The following is an 18,058-nucleotide window of genomic DNA, read 5'->3' as shown; positions in this document are numbered from 1 at the left end:
CTGGACCTTATTATCTTTAGCACTCATATACTTACGATCAATATTGATTTTGATCATTATTACCCCTATTAGAGATGGTCATCTACAATCCCCCTTGTCCGCCGTGGGGTGGAAACTTTGGGATCCTGTTCCTAGCTGGTTTTCAGTCCATCTGGGTGAGCAGACTTTTTTGTATGAACATCGATTGTAACACTCATTATGCCTTGCAATTATTGTATATACCCTGTATGCATTTTTATGCACTGTTTCTTTTTTTTAATGCATTGTTCTCTTTTAGACCTCCTAAGCTCCTGAAGAAGCGCTTGATACCGCGAAACCGATAGAGGAATTTTTGAGGAATTTTCTATACCCCACCCTAACAGAAACTTTACTGGGGAACCTGTTGTCAGTTAGTTATGTGTGGTGTATATTTTGTCATATATCCATTTTAAAACATTTTTTGTATTTTGTTATAGAGTAAAAATGTATATTTTATCAGATCAATCTTGTTATTGTATCAGTACCGAGAAAGTCCATTTAATCCTTCTGGGTGTTTATGTGTACTGGCCAGCCTCTGCAACTGCCCCCCCACTTCCACCTCCTTTATGTTTATATGCATATAAGCCTTAAAAAAGAGCACGTTTGATTTTTCATGTTCGTGTCCCATAGACTTTAACGGTGTACATGTGTTCTTCCAAATTTTTTGCCTGTTCGGTATGTTCTGGTGCGAACCGATCCGGGGGGTGTTCAGCTCATCCCTAATTGATATATCAGTAAGTTATTAGCAATGCACGAGGAAATAAAAGGGATGAGCTGAGGAGTAGAGAGATAGATTTGGATGTTGTCAGCATAGAGATGGCATTGTAAACCATTTGAAGTTATCAACAGTATTGAAGGGTTTCAAGGGCAGAGACTTGAGAACCCTTGCAGAAAGAGGAAATATGAGGAGGAGATTGAGTTGTAGGTGACATTGAAGGTGCGCTAAGATAGGTAGGAGGAGAACAAATTAAGAGCAGAACCATGGAGGCCAAGAAAATGTGGTCAACTCTGCCCCCACCTCTAGCACCCCTGACTTAAGTTGTTGCAATAAAGAGATCATATCTGTTTGGAGAAAGCACTTTAAAGATACCAGAATATATTTTAAAGTAGCTTCTTGTACTGAGTGGTTTAGAATTGGAAAGAAATTGACTGAATCATTTAATTCTCTCTTATCATCTAAAGAGTGTGTGATCTTTTCTCAATTTTTCCTCTCTAATCTACCAATCTATCTGCCTTGCTTTTGCTGGAAAGCCTGTAGATGGAGTGCAGGGTTCAGAAGATGCTGACAAGGAAGAAATCCCACAGTTGATAGATGTTCTTGGGTGGTGTGTGGTATGTCCACCTGAGGAGGAGCAGCTAGATGAAGCAGGGCATAGCACCAACTCAATCTGGCCCATGCTGCTGGTGTAAAGAACTTCATTAGCTACTGGAATCTGCACCTGCCCTTTCACTTGCAAGGCATAGTTCTCCAGGATCAGTGTGGGGGACTAGGTATAATGTGCTACATACAGCTTTGTGTTTACTGATCCAGTGTTACTGGTGAGATTGAGCTCAGTGGTTAACTGGCCATCTAATGTGCCAGCTATTCCCCATCTGTTAGATCTTTTTGAATAACAGTTGAAAGTCAGATGAATGGGCAATTGAAGGGCTAACATACTTACATTTCCAGAAATCAAAATAATGTTTCACATTCTCTTTAGGCTTGGTCACATAATCAAATGCTTAAGAATTTGTACTATCTATTTTAAAATGTATAAGATTTCACATTTCTTTCCCAGTGACCGTGGTCTACAAGACAAATAAAGAGGGGACACCACGGCAGTTTTTTTTATCTCTTTACAACCCAGTTGAAAACAAAATATTTTCTAATATTCATCATTTTAATTTCTTCTTTCTTTAGAGTCTGATCAGTATTATGTTCCTGAATCATTGCCTGTTGGCTCAACAGTAGCCAAAATAAAAGCAGCAGATGATGATGTGGGACTAAATGCTGAAATGGAATATAAGATTGTCGATGGTGATGGCCAAAGTGTCTTCAAAATATCTGTGGATAAAGACACCCAAGAAGGAATTATTTCAATTCAGAAAGTAAGTATATGGATTATTTACAATGGTACTTACATTGATTTATGAATCTCTCTCATCGAATGCATGAACAGAATAGGTGAAGGGTTTTAGAAAATATGTTGGTATTTAGTTATTTTCTAATCCTCGTTTAAATGAGAACTATGGGCAAAACCTTTTCTTTTTCATTTTTGGTTAGAGTAAGGAAAGGTTATCACTCCTGTCAGTTTCTTTTTTTGCCATCTGTGTCCCATTGGAGAGAGTTTCCTTCACTTCCCGTCCCATAGCCTAAACAGGAAGTAAGAGGAAATCCTTTTTCCCTAAATCACCTTGGTAGGTGTTCTAAATCCTCTCCATTCTATACAAAACACAAAAAAAATGCCTTTAGTTATACTTTAATAACTTTTATTTCCTTGTTTCATGTATTTTCAGGTTGATGTGTGATTTCAGTGGTTTTGCACTTTCCAGATTGCACTGATTGTTATTTATCTTTATGGCAAAAAGCAGCCTTTATTTTTAGTTTTACCTGCCTAACAGCAGAATCAGATAACACAACAGATATATAATAATATAAGGTGTTAAAATGGTAACACTTTGATATGAGTTACACATTTCACTTTAACCCCTTGCCGCCCGCCATATAGCAGAATGATGGCGGCAAAGTGGTTTCAATATCCTGACTGGACGTCATATGATGTCCGCAGGATATTGAGCTGTTGCGCGCCCCCGAGGGCACGCACCATGGCGATCGTTGTTGCGGGGTGTCAGTAACAATCCTTGCTGATTGTGCATGTAAATGCAAACTTTTTGGTGCATGTAACATGCAAAATCTCCAGTAGCTCAAATAAGTTATCAAATATAATGTACATTCTGATTTATTACTCACAGATTGTAATCAATCAATTACCATTTGTGCTCAAATAATTTGGGTCCCAAGTAATAGCATTCCAAATTACAGTTGTTAATTGCCTCCACAAATTTGGCTTGCCTCCACACTACTTATTATAACTTTGCATTCGAAAGCTTGATGGGAGTAGTAACATTTTTATATACAGATATGTTTTCCATTTTGATTGATGAAAGTAGATACTTCCATGGCAGATGAAGCAGGAATATAACTTAGAATACTTTATCCTCTGAACATCACTTATAATTAGTTTTACAATTTAATCAATTATTATCACAGTAGCTGTTTGTAAAATGTACTTTTCCAAACTAAATATTCTATATTTAAGCTTTAATTTATATTCAGGGATTGTAGACTGATCAAATCTAAAATAAAAATCCCATTACTTTGAGAATATATAATATTTAATTGGCAACCTGGAGGAAAATTGCTGTGGAAGCAATCAATTTAGGTACATTGTTATTTATCATTAAATGGAATAACACCATAAAACTTGTACCTTCATTTAATTTTACTTACAGAAGAAGTGCAACTGACTAGAAAACTTTATATTATTGCAACCAGGCAGATTTTGCACTTCATAAAGCGTACAAGGCCAGGTCATTTATCGAGTTTGTTTGTTACTCCTTTTTGAGTGGCGAAATGATTAGGGTGTAAATCACACTGATGTTCTCCAATATGTACTCTACAATTACCTTTATGCAAGCAGCGAAGCCATATGTTCATATATAATTTATACAATTACTATAGGTTATTGTTAATAATCTGCCTAGGTAATATAACTACATAAGTTCTCAGTTTGTGCCAAGACAAACAATCTATTATCGAACAGATTATATTGAAACATTTTCCATAAATGTACTTCTGCCAAAAGTGGTATTTTGTATTGACTGTCTAAAGTGTAGACTTCGTTAAGCAAAATACATATGTATGAGACGCAGTACTATGTTATTTACTAAAATAACCCTCCAGTTAAATATTAAATCTCAAGTCCAGTTATAAATATAGGAAAAAAATCTTTCAATCCCAGCAACTGTACAATACTTGATGTACGTGCCCGGAGCCAAGACTTGGGTTGTCTGTGACTAGGTAGTAAAGATTAATCAAGACCTAGAAAAAGACAGAATGAAAATGGTAGTGGTGACAATGGATAAATGAGTGGAAAACACACACTTACACACTGGTGGAAGGCACTTTCAGAGGTGTTTCATAGTGTGGAAGTATGCCGTCAGGAGACGTTATTAAAATAAAAGCTTTCAACTTGCAGATGGACACTGCCACCTTTGGCTTGTAGTGACACCAGTCATATGATACCTGTAATTGTCATATACAAAGTACAGTATAAAAAAAATAATAATAATACATTAAACCTGAAGTTTAGAAAAAACAAAATGATAGCTTTAGAAACTCAATTTACCCATAATAAAGTATGCCTCATGTTTTGCAGGCAGCTGGATTGTTTAGAACAGTGTTTCTAAACTCCAGTCCTCAAGGCGCCTCAACGGGTCATGTTTTCAGGCTTTCAATTATTTTGCACAGGTAATTCAATCAGTTCATCTGAGGGAAATCCTAAAAACGTGATCTGTTGGGGCGCGTTGAGGACTGGAGTTGAGAAACACTGGTTTAGAAATCTTCTGTGTGGGGTGACCCATCCTTGTCTTGTTTTTGAACTTCCAGCACTAGGAGAGTTAATAGCTCTGAATCTTCTGTAAAGCTACAGTGAAAAAGCTACTGATGGGGACCCACCCTCTTCTTCCTCCTCCATTGGGAAAAGTTGTTTCAGAGTGTACACTGCATGTAAACCCATCTCTGAATGAGGGTAAATCTGATGAATGACATAATTCTCTCTCCCATCCAGAGATTGAATTATATGCATGTTCAGTATGAAACAACTTTTACCAAAGGAGGGAGAGGGATCAGGTCCACATCTGGAAGATGTTGACTGTAGCTTCACAGAAAACTTGGAGCTATTAACGCTCACAGTGATGGAAGGTCAGTAGCAGGGAAAGGAGCATCCTTGCACAGAAGATTTCTAAAGGATCCAGAAGCCTTCCCAACGTGGGACATAATTCATTACAGGTAACTTAGGTCACTAGAGATATGAGAAAGATTTACTTTTGTTAGACTTTAGCTTTAACCACTTGCCAACCAGCTGCTGTCATTATACTGCAGCAGATCAGCACGATCCCATGAACCGTCGTAGCTGTACATCAGCTCCTTTAAGCGGCATAGCAGGCGCGCAGGCACTGCATTGCGGGGGTGCCATTGACTGCCGGCCGTGTGTGATCGCAGGCACGAGAGGCAGAACAGGGACGTGTGTGTGTGTAAACACACAAATCCCTGTTCTGTAAGCTGAGAAGAGGCAGATTGTGAGTTCTTAACAGCTATGAACTGTCATCTCCTATAGTCAGTACCCTCCCCCCACAGTTAGAACACACAGTCAGGGAACACAGTTAACCCCTTGATCACTACCTAGTGTTAACCTCTTCCCTGCATTTTTATAGCACTGATTGCTGTATAAATATCAATGGTTATAGCACAAAAAATAAAAACCGCAGAGATGATCAAATACCACCAAAAGAAATCTCTATTTGTGGGGAAAAATGAAGGACATCAATTTTGTTTAGGTACAGCGTTGCACGACCGCGCAATTGTCAGTTAAAGTGATGCAGTGCCGAATCGCAAAAAATGGCTTGGTCACTGAGCAGCCAAATCTTCTGGGGCTGAAATGGTTAAAGAAATATAAAAAAATCATGTAAAAAAAAAAATCACCATATTTAATAAATCAATATATGTTCTTAAAATATAAATATACAGTATAGATTATTTAGGTTTGTAAATTAACTATAAGGGTTCTGCCAAGTAAACTGACTCCTATTGATGCTGCTAAATTTAGCCTGAGCATCTAGGCATTAATACCTTTTGGTCATAAAAGGGTTAAGCTAAGGGTCCTGCGTGATGTGAACAGTGACGTTAGACATAAGAGTTCACCTCTGAATTGGATTTCTTTGATACTTACTTCCATTTTTATGGTTTGACTGTGCAAACTTTCAGTCACTCAATTTGTCTTTGGCAAGACAACTTCACAGGGACTAAAGGGGATTAAGAACCATGAGCTGTATTTTAAGTGGAATGATAAGGTGATATGTGACATATTGCTGAACAGGAGCCAAACCAATCCACAGATTCATAAGGATAGGGTTTATTTGGATTTTTGCTAACTGAACAATCTGTTCTTGTGATAAGAAAAGAATACTCTAAGAGCGATATTAAAAGCATTATTAAGAGCGTTATGAAATTTATTTGGGGAAACGTCAGTTTTAAGCCTTTGGTCACGGACAACAGAGTGAAATAAAGGTTAATGGATAATCTTCAGTAATGATGCCATCATGCTAAATCTTTAAAAAGTTTGCCCTTTAATGTCAGATAGTTAAGAAAAAGTGCTAAAATGCATGCACCAAGCACAACTGATTCTTGCATGATGACATTGATTTAGTGAGGTAAAAAGGAAAGGGCAGTAAAAATACAGAAATAGTTTTTCTTTATCTTGATTTGACTACACTATACTTTTAACCACTTGCTGACCACCCTATAGCACTTTTACTGATACAGCGTGACAGCTGTGGGCAGAATCACGATTACTTTATATTCGTAATTCTGCATTTCCGTCTGCAGGGGGTGTGCATGCCACCAGCGGGCTGCCTTTGCTGTGATGATTTACAGCACAAGCTGATCTGTGGGTCCTGATTACTGGATGTCCTCTGGCACCCGCCAATTGCCAGTAAAACATGGAGAACTGAAATATGCCTATGTAAATAAGGCATATCTCAGTTCTGATAGGGGGGGAGGGATGATCCTGTGTTTCTGCAAAGCAGACACTAGGATTAGTCTCTTCCCCTGGTAAAAGCAGCACACAGTACACAAAAAAAACACTGGCTAGATACCCAGTTAAAGTAGTTGTCAAGCCACTCTAACCTGTATACACCATCAGCACTGCCTCCTATTGTAGTATCCCCCTCTGTGTGTGATTTAAAAAAAAATTGCTGCAAATACCTCATTTCACAGCTGAGATTGCAATCACATGACTGGCCAGCTTTCTCCTTTTCTCCTATGAGAGATGCAGTGGGCGGGGATGAGATTCCTCTGCTGATGTCAGTCTGGGGGGGAGGAGGAGGGGGGAGGAGGAGAGAGCTGGCTGGTCATGTGATCGCAATCTCACTCTTAAGTGAGGTATTTACAGCATTTATATTTATAAATCATTCACAGAGTGGGACACTGCAATAGGAGGCAGTGCTGATGGTGTATACAGTAAAAAACAAATAAGAGAGCAGTGCCATCTAAGTGCAGCGTGATGAAAACATTTTAATATAGGACAGACGATTTTAAACTCACAAGATTGTAGAGATTACACTGCATATGAAATGGTATAGGAAGTTCATCCACTCCTGGGGGAAGGCGGTCGGCTCGCAGGTGGAGAGGCAGCTGATGTTTCCGGCTGCGCTGGTGGCTCCCAACGCTTCCTGGTTCTCAGATTCGTCTCAGGGGAGGCTGGACAGGTCACTTCCAGATGGTGAGAGAGTGGAGAGGAGCACGCGTTCGGAGCATGCATGGTCCTTCATCAGGCAATAGCTGTGGCCATGTTTGGAGAGGTTTTTATAGTCCATTCAGCCAGGGGATGTTGATATGGTGCCATGTCATCCGTTCGTGGGAAGGGCTTCTGATTACAGAATGGGCACTGGTGTGTCAGGCTGGATTGGACTGATCAGGCTCATGTGACCAAAGATGAGCTTTTTTTACATAGCAATGGAGATAATGCAGGGGTAGAAAAGAAGGGGGGTTTGATAAAAATACTTTTTTATATATAACAAGATAGAATTTAAAATTCTATGAACTGGAAGCAGCTGAAATGGGAGATAGGTGAACTGAGGTAAAGGAAAAAGTATATAACTAAATGAGTAAAGGTTAAAATTAAAAATAAAAATAAAAATGGCCAAATAAGTCCATAAGTCGATGATCGCAGCCATAACTAGTATAAAGAAATAATAAATAAATTAAAAAATCCATAAATATATCCTATAGTTTGTAGACGACATAACGTTCCTGTAATTCAATCAATATATGATTATTGTTTTTTTTTTTAACCAAAAACATGTAGCAGATTACATATTGGCATAAATTTATGAAGAAATTAGATTTTTTTAAAATTTTTTATTACATATGTTTTATAGCAGAAAGTAAAAAATATTGTTTTTTTTTCAAAATTGTTGGACTTTTTTGTTTATAGAGCAAAAAAAAAAAAAGCATTGTTGATCAAATACCACCAAAAGAAAGCTCTATTTATGGGGGAAAAAAATACATACATTTTATTTGGGTACAGTGTCACCTGACTGCACAATTGTCAGTTAAAATAACACAGTGCCGCATCGCAAAAAAATGGCCTGGTCATGAAGGGCGGTAAATCTTCTGGAAGTCAAGTGGTTAAAGTGTACCTATCCTCTGATTTTATTTCGTGCTTAGCACATGAAGGATAAGCAAGGTGTAAGTGTAACATTTACCTGTATGTAAATACAAAGAAATCAAACCACTCCTTCACACCAGGTCAAAAATTCCCTATTTGTTCAGAAGGCTGACATCATCATTGTATAGATAGCATCTACCTCTGGAACTAAAATATTTAATCAGAGATCAAACGATCATATAAATCCTGATGTCTATGCATTAGTCTTTGTGTACTGATCTAAACTGTGTGCATGCATGGCTAGCATAGCACTGTCTTCTCCTGCTGTCTCTCTTTTTTTTGACCAGCCAGCATACAAATTCATCACAATCAAACAGCTCAAATCACCTGGTGGCTTTCACCCTTTTAACCTACCCGTAACAAAAAAAAAGCACAATGTCATGCAGGTTACCTCCCCTCCCCATTCTGCCTCTAAAGTTACTTGTGATAATGTCAAAACATGAAAATGAGCAGATTGATCCCCAAGTCAGCAAGATTAAGAGAATGGCTGCTGAAGACTTAGATTACATATTTCTCCCAGAAAGATCCTCCCTGGAAATCCCTAATGTATATGTATACCCTAACAATATGAATCTCTTATTTGCACCTTTTTGGTTCACCTTTCTAGCCATAGTTGCCTAGTGCATTCCTTGTTGTTGGCCTTAATTATATCCTTGTCTCTTTTGCATATTGTAATTGCCAGCTACTGATAGTGCAAGTGTTGAACGCTGGAAGTTAACCACAGCCCAACATTTGCAAAGCAGTGGTTTTGAGGAAGGCTGGGTACTTTCGGTCTCTGAATCTCAGAGAATGCCATGTTCTACCAAATGGCAATGCTGAGTGTGCTTGTTTTCATGTATTAACATGTATATTCTCAGCCCTGTCATAACTGTGCTGATTCCCTGGTATAGTAAAGACTAGTATTGTCTGCTAAGAATGTATGGAATTGATTTACTAAATATGCTGTTCACTTTGCAAGGGAAGTTGCACTTTGCAAGGGAAATTGCACCAGAACTTAGTGAATGAGTTGTGGCTCTACTGACTTCTAACACTTAATCATATGCAAGCAAACCTGCTATTTGATTTATTTATTTTCCTTGTACATGATTGAATGTTCTTTGCAGTTAAAAGAGAAGTATGAGTTTTTTTCTGATATTCATACTTAGCTAGGTGGATGCAGCATCAGACTGATGCTGCAGCTGTTCCCCAGTGTCTCTGCAATGAGAACCGAGCCACCGGACACCGCAGATGGCTCAGTTCTCTCACCTCCCTGAGCGGAGAGCTGCTAACTGTCAGTCAGCATCTCTCCTGCTCTGCTCCTCCCCATTCATTGGAACACTGAGCTGTGGAAGGGCGGGGAGTGATGACGTGCTGCCTCGACTGATTGCAGTGACGTCAGCAGAGAGTGGACTTCAGACTGCTCTCTGCTGAAAACGGGTCACAGGAGTGCAAAAAGAATTGCACCCCTGTGACCCTTAGGAGAAGCCCATCCTAAAAAGCCCAGGCTGGAATTCTCCTTTAAATTTCAAGACACATACACTAAGCCCTGGGAGAAATTCAAAAGTGCAACTTAATTTACAAAATGAACAGCCTATTTGCTTTTAGTAAATTCAAACTGTATCTCACCACTGGATTTCTAGTCCCAGCCCTATAGACTCCTAAGCCATGATTAGTCCCGTTGTCATTGTAGCTGCTTTGCAATGTCCAGATTTTTTGTAACTTAAAGAAAACAATTATTGTAAAGCATTTGTATGCTTAATACAAAAGACCAGCATTTGCCAAAAATAAGATCAATAGCAATAGTTAAAACACTTCAAATACTACAAAAATAATATACAGTGTTACCACTTAAGTGATGTCCATGGTCATAACAGTAACACAGCACAATAAAAATAGCACATTTCAAGCCAGTGAAATCATTTGTTTGCAACAAATTGTCTGCCTCTAGCTTCCTATCAGATATCACCTAAAGTAGGGAGAACTAGTGTCTGTTTAACATCTTTATTTATTTATGTGAAAGTGAGAAGTCTAATGAAAATAATATTATCAATGTATTTTGATTATATTGAAAACAACCCTTATTTTGTAATACAAATAAAGTTCCATAATGCTCCTGGTAGCACATTATGATATGATCTTTTCACCAGGCCTTATATCACATAAAGAAACTCAAGAGTTTCTTATTCAAAGCAAGAAAGAGGTATTTTTTTGTCATGGTAATGTTGTGATTTTGTAATGTTGGCATGTTAATGCAACGTCTTAGTAGGGGAATAATTCTCCATCCCCCTTGCTTGTGTGGAAGGAGGAATCTATTATCCGATTATTTATTTCTGTTCATTTTGCCTGCTGGACAAAGAATACAGTAAATGAATCATCTATAGCCAATTTAAAGTGGTTGTAACCATAAAAAAAGAGAGCTCCTGTTCCCTTATAGCAGATTAAGCAGCACAGTGCTTGTGCTGTCTAATCTGCCCCTCTCTAAACTGTAAAAAACCTAGCTGATCCTGCCTCTTCTTGTGTCCCCCATTGTGTGCTGACCATGACAATCATAGCTGCTGGTCCCTGATTACCGTGGTCAGTTTACGTGCCTCCGTCATCCCACTGCTCTCCTTTCTTCCTCTCCCTCCCTGCCTGTCAGCTCCTGTGTGTGTCTCTGCCCCTCTCAGCCCCCCTCTTGCTGCTATTATTATGTGCAGTAAAAGTAAAGAACAATTACAGTCAGCTCCTCCGTCATAGTATTCTCTCCTACACTGTGTAAATGTTTTTGTAAAAGGAAGCCTGCAAATGCCCTATCTTTTATCTCTTCTGGCCGGCTGGCATCGGAAGGTGAACTCGGCCCCTCCCTCTGCAGCCTGTATATCAGAGGAATAGAAGAGCTGGAGCTGCCATAAAAGAGCAAACATAAGTTATTTACAGGCATCATTTTAAAAAAGCAATTATACAGTGTAGGATAGATTAAAACAACAGAGGAGCTGGCTGTAATTTGTTCTTTACCTTTACAACCACTTTAGGTAACTTAGCCAGTTCTAGAAGAGTATCAGAGCAACCCCCTTCATCCGTGTTCCCATTTGGAGGTAAAAAATGCTTTCCCTGTCCATGTACACTAAAGGAGCCTGCATTTTAGAGCAGAAATAAGAGGAGCGAAAGGGTCATATTGCACTTGTTAACCATGTGCTTTCTTTTTCTTTTTTTTCTTTAGGTTATCTTTTCCACTTACCCAGCTATTAGCTTAGTATTATAAATTCCATTACAGCTGTAACATCTTTTTATGATACTGTATCTATGCAGCATTGTAAAAAACACCAGCACTCAGTACTTTTAGAGCTTACACAGCATGCTGCTAACATAGCTTCCAAGTAAATAAAAGACATCTTTTACTGCACTATTAACTCCTGCCTCCACTACTACAGCTCGCTCCTCACTGGATCACCTTTACATAGGTTATCACCCCTTCAGTCCATCATGAATGCTGCTGCCAGACTCATCCACCTTACCAACCGTTCAGTGTCTGCTACTTCTCTCTGTCAATCCCTCCACTCGCTCACCCAACAAATTAAAACTTACAAAGCCATCCACAACTCTGCCCCCAGCTACATCACTAACCTTGTCTCAAAATACCAACCTAATCATCCTCTTCATTCCTTCTAAGACCTCCTGATCTCTAGATCCCTCGTCACCAGTGGCGGTCGGTGGAATTTTTTTTTTGGGGGGGCGGCATCAAACAGTATGCCACCCCCTCCATCGACTGGTAGCACTTACCCCATCACCGGTGGATTCCCCTGCTCAGCGGCGCTGGCCTCCCATTCTCCTGCTCTCCACGGGTCATCACGGCAGCGGGGGCTTCCGTTTCCTCCCTCCTCCTCTCCGGCCAATTGGGAGTCATCTCTTTTTGGCTAATCGGAAAACGGGTCTCACACGCACTTCTGATTGGCCGATTGAGGATCGGTGTTTAAAGCGCGTATATTTATTTGCTGTTGTAACACACTTGGGTGGGATCAGAGCGCATCCTCTGTGACCCGAGTCAACCCTATGTTAAAGCTAATTAGATCCTCTGGCTCTAATCAGTGCTTTAAAAAAAACCCGGGTCACTGTAATTCATGCTCCCGGTGCCCTGAAAGGGGTCGGACACATGAATAGGGGATAGATTCATGCTATGTATGAATCTAGCCATTGCATATAGGGGGGTGGCATGGAGAGAGGCCCAGGCACTCCTAATGGATGGGCCGCCACTGCTCGTCACCTCCTCCCATGCCTGCCCCACGACTCTTATTGAGCCTCTCCCATCCTATGGAATTCCCTACCCCAATCTTTCCGACTATCCCCTACTTACACTCCACTCTCTCTAGCTCCACAAACTACAATTCAGATTACATTGTAAATACAAACCTCCAAACAAGCACAATTTGGCCCAAACTAGGGTTTGGACCGAATAGAGAACTCATCCCTAGACTCAAAGCAAAAACATATAAAAACATATTAGTTCCACTTTTCACTGACTAAAACAAAAGACACAATGTAATTTCAGCGTTAGCACCTTCTATCATATATTCCAGAGAACTGTGCTACATGTATATTTTCATATTACAATACACCATCCCTTCAGGATAATTTAATGTTTAATTAAACAGCTTCATCTATTTTTTGCATAATGCATTCCAATTCAGCATAATATTTTATAATGGCATTCATATTTTATATCATAGTTAAACATACTTTACTTTAACTTTGGTTTTTATGTATTCTTCAGTATGCCTAATACCCATTTGACAAAACCTAGTGTATTATATAGAGACATATATTTTTAAGTACTTTTAGCCATGCCAATCACAAAACGTTTCAAGCCATCTTTAGAGTAACCAATCTAATGATATACAGAGGAGTTCAATTACATGTAAACCCTAGGTGAATGGCATTTGGTTTGCATAAGTACCGAGTAGCATAAATGGTTGTTATGTTTTTATTTTTTTAAATAAATTACTGTTTTTCCATTTGTTTAGGCTTTTCTCAGTACTCTTGATTTCCTGCAGTACCTTTGCAGCAATGTCCCGTCTACATGCATGCACTCCAGAAACTGCTGCATGTCATTTCTCAGAGCAGGTTTTCTAATAGTGACAACAGTGAATCACCAGTGTAGCCTGTACAAGGTCCACCCTGGCAAAATCACCAGTGACTGTTTTCTTCAAAAATTTAATTAACAGAAACTAGAATGGAATACATGGGCCACAGGGTGATGGTTCAACCTTGGGGGTCTCAGCTGTTGTATAATGTATAATTATTGTTACATCCCTTTCCTCCCACTGCCCCACACCCCCCCCCCTTTTTTTGCCCTTCTTTTTTTCCCCTTCTCTTTTTTCTTTCTGGTGTTCTATCAATTATGTCCTGTACACACGGTCGGATTTTCCGACGGAAAAGTGTGATAGGACCTTGTTGTCAGAAATTCCGACCGTGTGTAGGCTCCATCACACCTTTTCCATTGGAATTTCCAACACACAAAGTTTGAGAACTTGCTATAAAATTTTCCGACAACAAAATCCGTTGTCGGAAATTCCGATCGTGTGTACACAAATCCGACGCACAAAGTGCCACGCATGCTCAGAATAAATTAAGAGATGAAAGCTATTGGCTATTGCCCTGTTTATAGTCCCGACGTACGTGTTTTACATCACCACGTTCAGAACCATCGGATTTTCTGACAACTTTGTGTGACCGTGTGTATGCAAAACAAGTTTGAGCCAACATCTGTCTGAAAAAATCCATGGATTTTGTTGTCGGAATGTCCGATCAATGTCCGACCTTGTGTACAGGGCATAAGTCTTTCTCTACTTATACGTTTTTATGCCTATACAATAGGCCATGCTACTTTGCGCATGTCAGAGGGTGATTTACTCTTTTGATTTTTTGTTCCTGCTTTTTTTTTTTAAGCTCTGTCTTAGGAAAATGTAAATGTATGCAGGCAAGTCCTTGCTCAAGAGGTTGCATAACCTCATGATCTCTGCGCATTTGTCTTTGCTGAGTAAATTTATTAAGGGGATACTCCCCGCCAGGTAAATGCTATTACTCTGAAAAAATGTAACTTTAAAAAAAAAAAATAATAATAATTAACACGCAAAAACCTATATGAGATTTTACATGTACTTTAACTATTCCCCTATTGCTTTTTGCACTTAGAATTTATAAAATAAATAACATGGGCAAAACAAGAGCACATATGGTTATATTTATATATTTTTATTAGGAACTGGATTACGAAACAAAGATCATCTATACACTGAGGATAGAAGCAGCAAACAAACACGTGGACAACCGATTTCTTAGTGTGGGTCCATTTATGGATACAACAACGGTGACAATTACTGTGGAAGATGTGGATGAACCTCCTGTATTTTCTCAAGCCCTTTATACAATGGTGGAGTCTGAATCAGCAAAGATAGGCAGTAGCATTGGAACTGTGATGGCACATGACCCAGATTCAACAAACAGCCCTGTGAGGTATTGTTTTTAATTTTGTTTGCTATATAACAACCAAGAAACACTTTCAGCTGTAATGTAGTTTTAATTATAAAAAAAATAATAAAACCTATAGAAGTAAAAGCTTTAAAATGTATCTTAAAATGCAGTTTGCCTAATTGTGCCTAATAGAGAGGCATGCCTAGACTGTATATAGTTGCATATTACACCTTTGCACAGTTTAGTGAGACATGTATGCAAAACAAATTGAGGAAGCTGAAAGGAAAGCTCACAGTGGAAGAAGACTCAAAGAATTAATAGTTTGATTAGGCTATATACTGTATCCAGATGTTAGCCAAATTTACCTACAACTTCCTCCGTTTCTAGATCATGTCCCAGAATAGTTTTTTTTTTAAGATGTTCAGATCTTTTTTTTTTCTGTGACATTGTCTTCAATCTCATAAAATTCATGCAGAATCAGGGATGTTTATTCCTAATGACTAATTACTTAGCTACATTCTCAGAATTACATCTATCAAGACCCTTTTCCTACACACTGGAAGTTATTTACTAAAACTGCATGGCATTAAATCTGGTGCACCTCTGCATAGAAGCCAATCAGCTTCCAGGTTTTATTGTCATTTTCTATAACCTGGAAAAATTGAGTTGGCTTTACTTGAACCTATGGTCTATAAACTGGAAAAATTTAGTTGGCTCTACTTAAACCTATGGTATATAAACTGGAAAAAAAATAGTTGGCTTTACTTAAAACTATAGTTCCAGACAAGTTAAGGTATGTATTCCTAACTTAAAACACTATGGTCTATAAATTGTGTTTTAAGTTAGGAATACTTTTGCCTCTGTATACTGCGATCATGGTTCGCCAGCGGACATCGAGTCCGCCGGACCCACAGGCACGCTGCATCGGTTTGCGCAGGAGAGCCGACCTGCTGCAGGATAATGATGGTGGCTGGTCAGCAAGCGGTTAAAGTGTGAACTTTTGAAAATAGATTCCCCACATCTAGCTCTAAAAAGATCTTCTAAAAAACTTTAAAGGTATATTTTAGGTTTTCAGGGTAGCTCAGGCTAAAAGCATAAATGAGTCCCATAATCATTCTTTCTGATACAAAATGAGAATGCTATAGGAAAAGATATACTATACCAATATGCTTGTTTTTCCTGCCAATGCAGCATGAATATGGTATATTTGTTTTTGAAATGTAATAACATTGTGCAGAGTGGGTGGGGCTTTAGGTTACATACTCTAACATTGAATGTCCAATATCTCAAAAACCAAACAAACAGAAATTTTGTTTTTGTGGTACAAATCAGCACAAACGCAGCACAAACAAATTGTATAATTGTTTTTAAAATGTAATAACATATGGTGCAAAGTGGGAGAGGTTTCATCAACTATAATGCGCAATATCTCTGAAAGCAAACCAGCACATACATTCATTTTTGCAGCACAAGTCGGCACAGATGCAGTTCAAACAAATGCTATCTTTGTTTTTAAATTTTAATAACATTGGGTGCAAAGTGGACGGGGCTCGATGTTACATAATCTGAATTTGAATTCCAATATCTCACAAACCGAACCGGCTGAAACATTTATTTTTGTGGCACAAAATAGTTTTTAAGCTGGCAGTCCCTCACCCTGCATCTTGGTTTGCCTTCTGCCGCATGCAGTAAGTGCAAACTTTGCGTGCGCACAAGTGAGTTGTCTCAATAGGTGAATACAACGGATGTATATCCATTTATTATAAATATATTAATCTGCAAATAAAATAAACATTTTAGATGGTATGTTAAGCAATATTTAAAGCATGTGAACAATAATTTGTTCAATGTTCACTCTTACCTTTTAATGACATTGCATGGCTTTGTAGTGACTTGGAAAAATTCTTGTCACTGGTGGTGCTCTTTTGTCCTGATTGGCCTCAAACGTATGGTAACTGCCTTCTGCAGGCTTTCAAAGTTCCAAAAGACATCAGGCTCTTTAAAATATACAGCATCAAATCTCATGCAGTTGCACGTTTGGCAAACATATGCATCCCACAATTTCAGTCAAATTAAAATATTTTTTTTTAAGTAAATGTAACTCAATTAGAATATGGAAATGCACATACTTAAAAGTTTTGTCTAGATTACTCAATATTATACATTATTTTTGTAAATGTAAAAGATGTGTTTTAAGAACTAATGAAAATTAAGTAAGGTACTTAAAATATCAAAGTAAATTAATTAATATTTATTTTTATAATGAAAATTATAAAAAAAATGATGTTAGAATTACAAGCCAACATAATTATTTTTATCAGTGTAAGTCCTGATACTGTAAAGCATATAGCAGAAGGTAAACCATGACCATTAAACATTATTCAATATGATCTTCAGTTATTAAAGAACTTATGACAATTAAGCCACCACTAGTATCTGCAAACATGATATTTACTGAAAAGCCTGTAGCCCATAGAAACCAATCAGAAATAACCTTTTCTTAATGTGTCCTCTTCAGTTCCTGAGATAAGCCTGAGTAAATTATTTCTTATATCTCGATTTAATTACAGAATGATAGGGAATTGTATGTAATAAACTGTTGTAAGATATGGTATTCAATCTATTAAAAAAGTGATAAAACAGAAATGTAAAAAATCTGTCTTTTGTAGTCAGTTTAATTGTAGTCATTGCTCATGCTTTTACATTTAGGTCACAACCCAAGTTCCACATTAAAAACTTTAATTTTTGCCTCATTGATCATGTGCTCATGGAGAAAATTAAATTATTTCTCATTGTGGAACACTTGCATCTTCATACAAAATGGCAGACACATTGACATGTGAAATTGAGAAAGGCAGCAACTGTGTAAACCTTCCACACAGTGTGAAATCACCATATATTATCTTTTGTTTTAACTATGTGACACAGCGCAAAACTTGACAGTATAATGAACAAAGCAATTAGTAGGGAAATTGAAGATGCAAAATATTCATTTGAGGTAGCTCTCCAGCTGTTTGCTTATTCTTTTCCTTCCCTGTGGACGTGGTCGATTATATTTATAATCACATATGTTCATAGGCAGCATTTGTGCAGCTGAAATGTAACTAACATGCATGAACAAGCAC

At 38.2% G+C, this 18,058-nt stretch overlaps 1 protein-coding gene across 2 annotated transcripts in view; it reads left to right on the top strand.

Annotated features, from left to right (window-relative positions):
- The window catches only part of CDH7 (cadherin 7), a 430,878-nt gene that overhangs the window by 319,349 nt on the left and 93,471 nt on the right, over window positions 1-18,058 (top strand). For both annotated transcript variants that reach the window (XM_073631278.1, XM_073631279.1), the window contains exons 6-7: window positions 1,919-2,106; window positions 14,722-14,975. In XM_073631278.1, coding sequence (XP_073487379.1) covers window positions 1,919-2,106; window positions 14,722-14,975 — 442 coding nt within the window. The remainder of the gene's footprint in view (window positions 1-1,918; window positions 2,107-14,721; window positions 14,976-18,058) is intronic.

Source organism: Aquarana catesbeiana, linkage group LG05 (assembly GCF_042186555.1).
Source record: "Aquarana catesbeiana isolate 2022-GZ linkage group LG05, ASM4218655v1, whole genome shotgun sequence".
Classification (NCBI taxonomy): Eukaryota; Metazoa; Chordata; class Amphibia; order Anura; family Ranidae; genus Aquarana; species Aquarana catesbeiana.
Note: the sequence above shows the minus strand (reverse complement) of the source record. Positions and strands in the feature narration are given on the sequence as shown.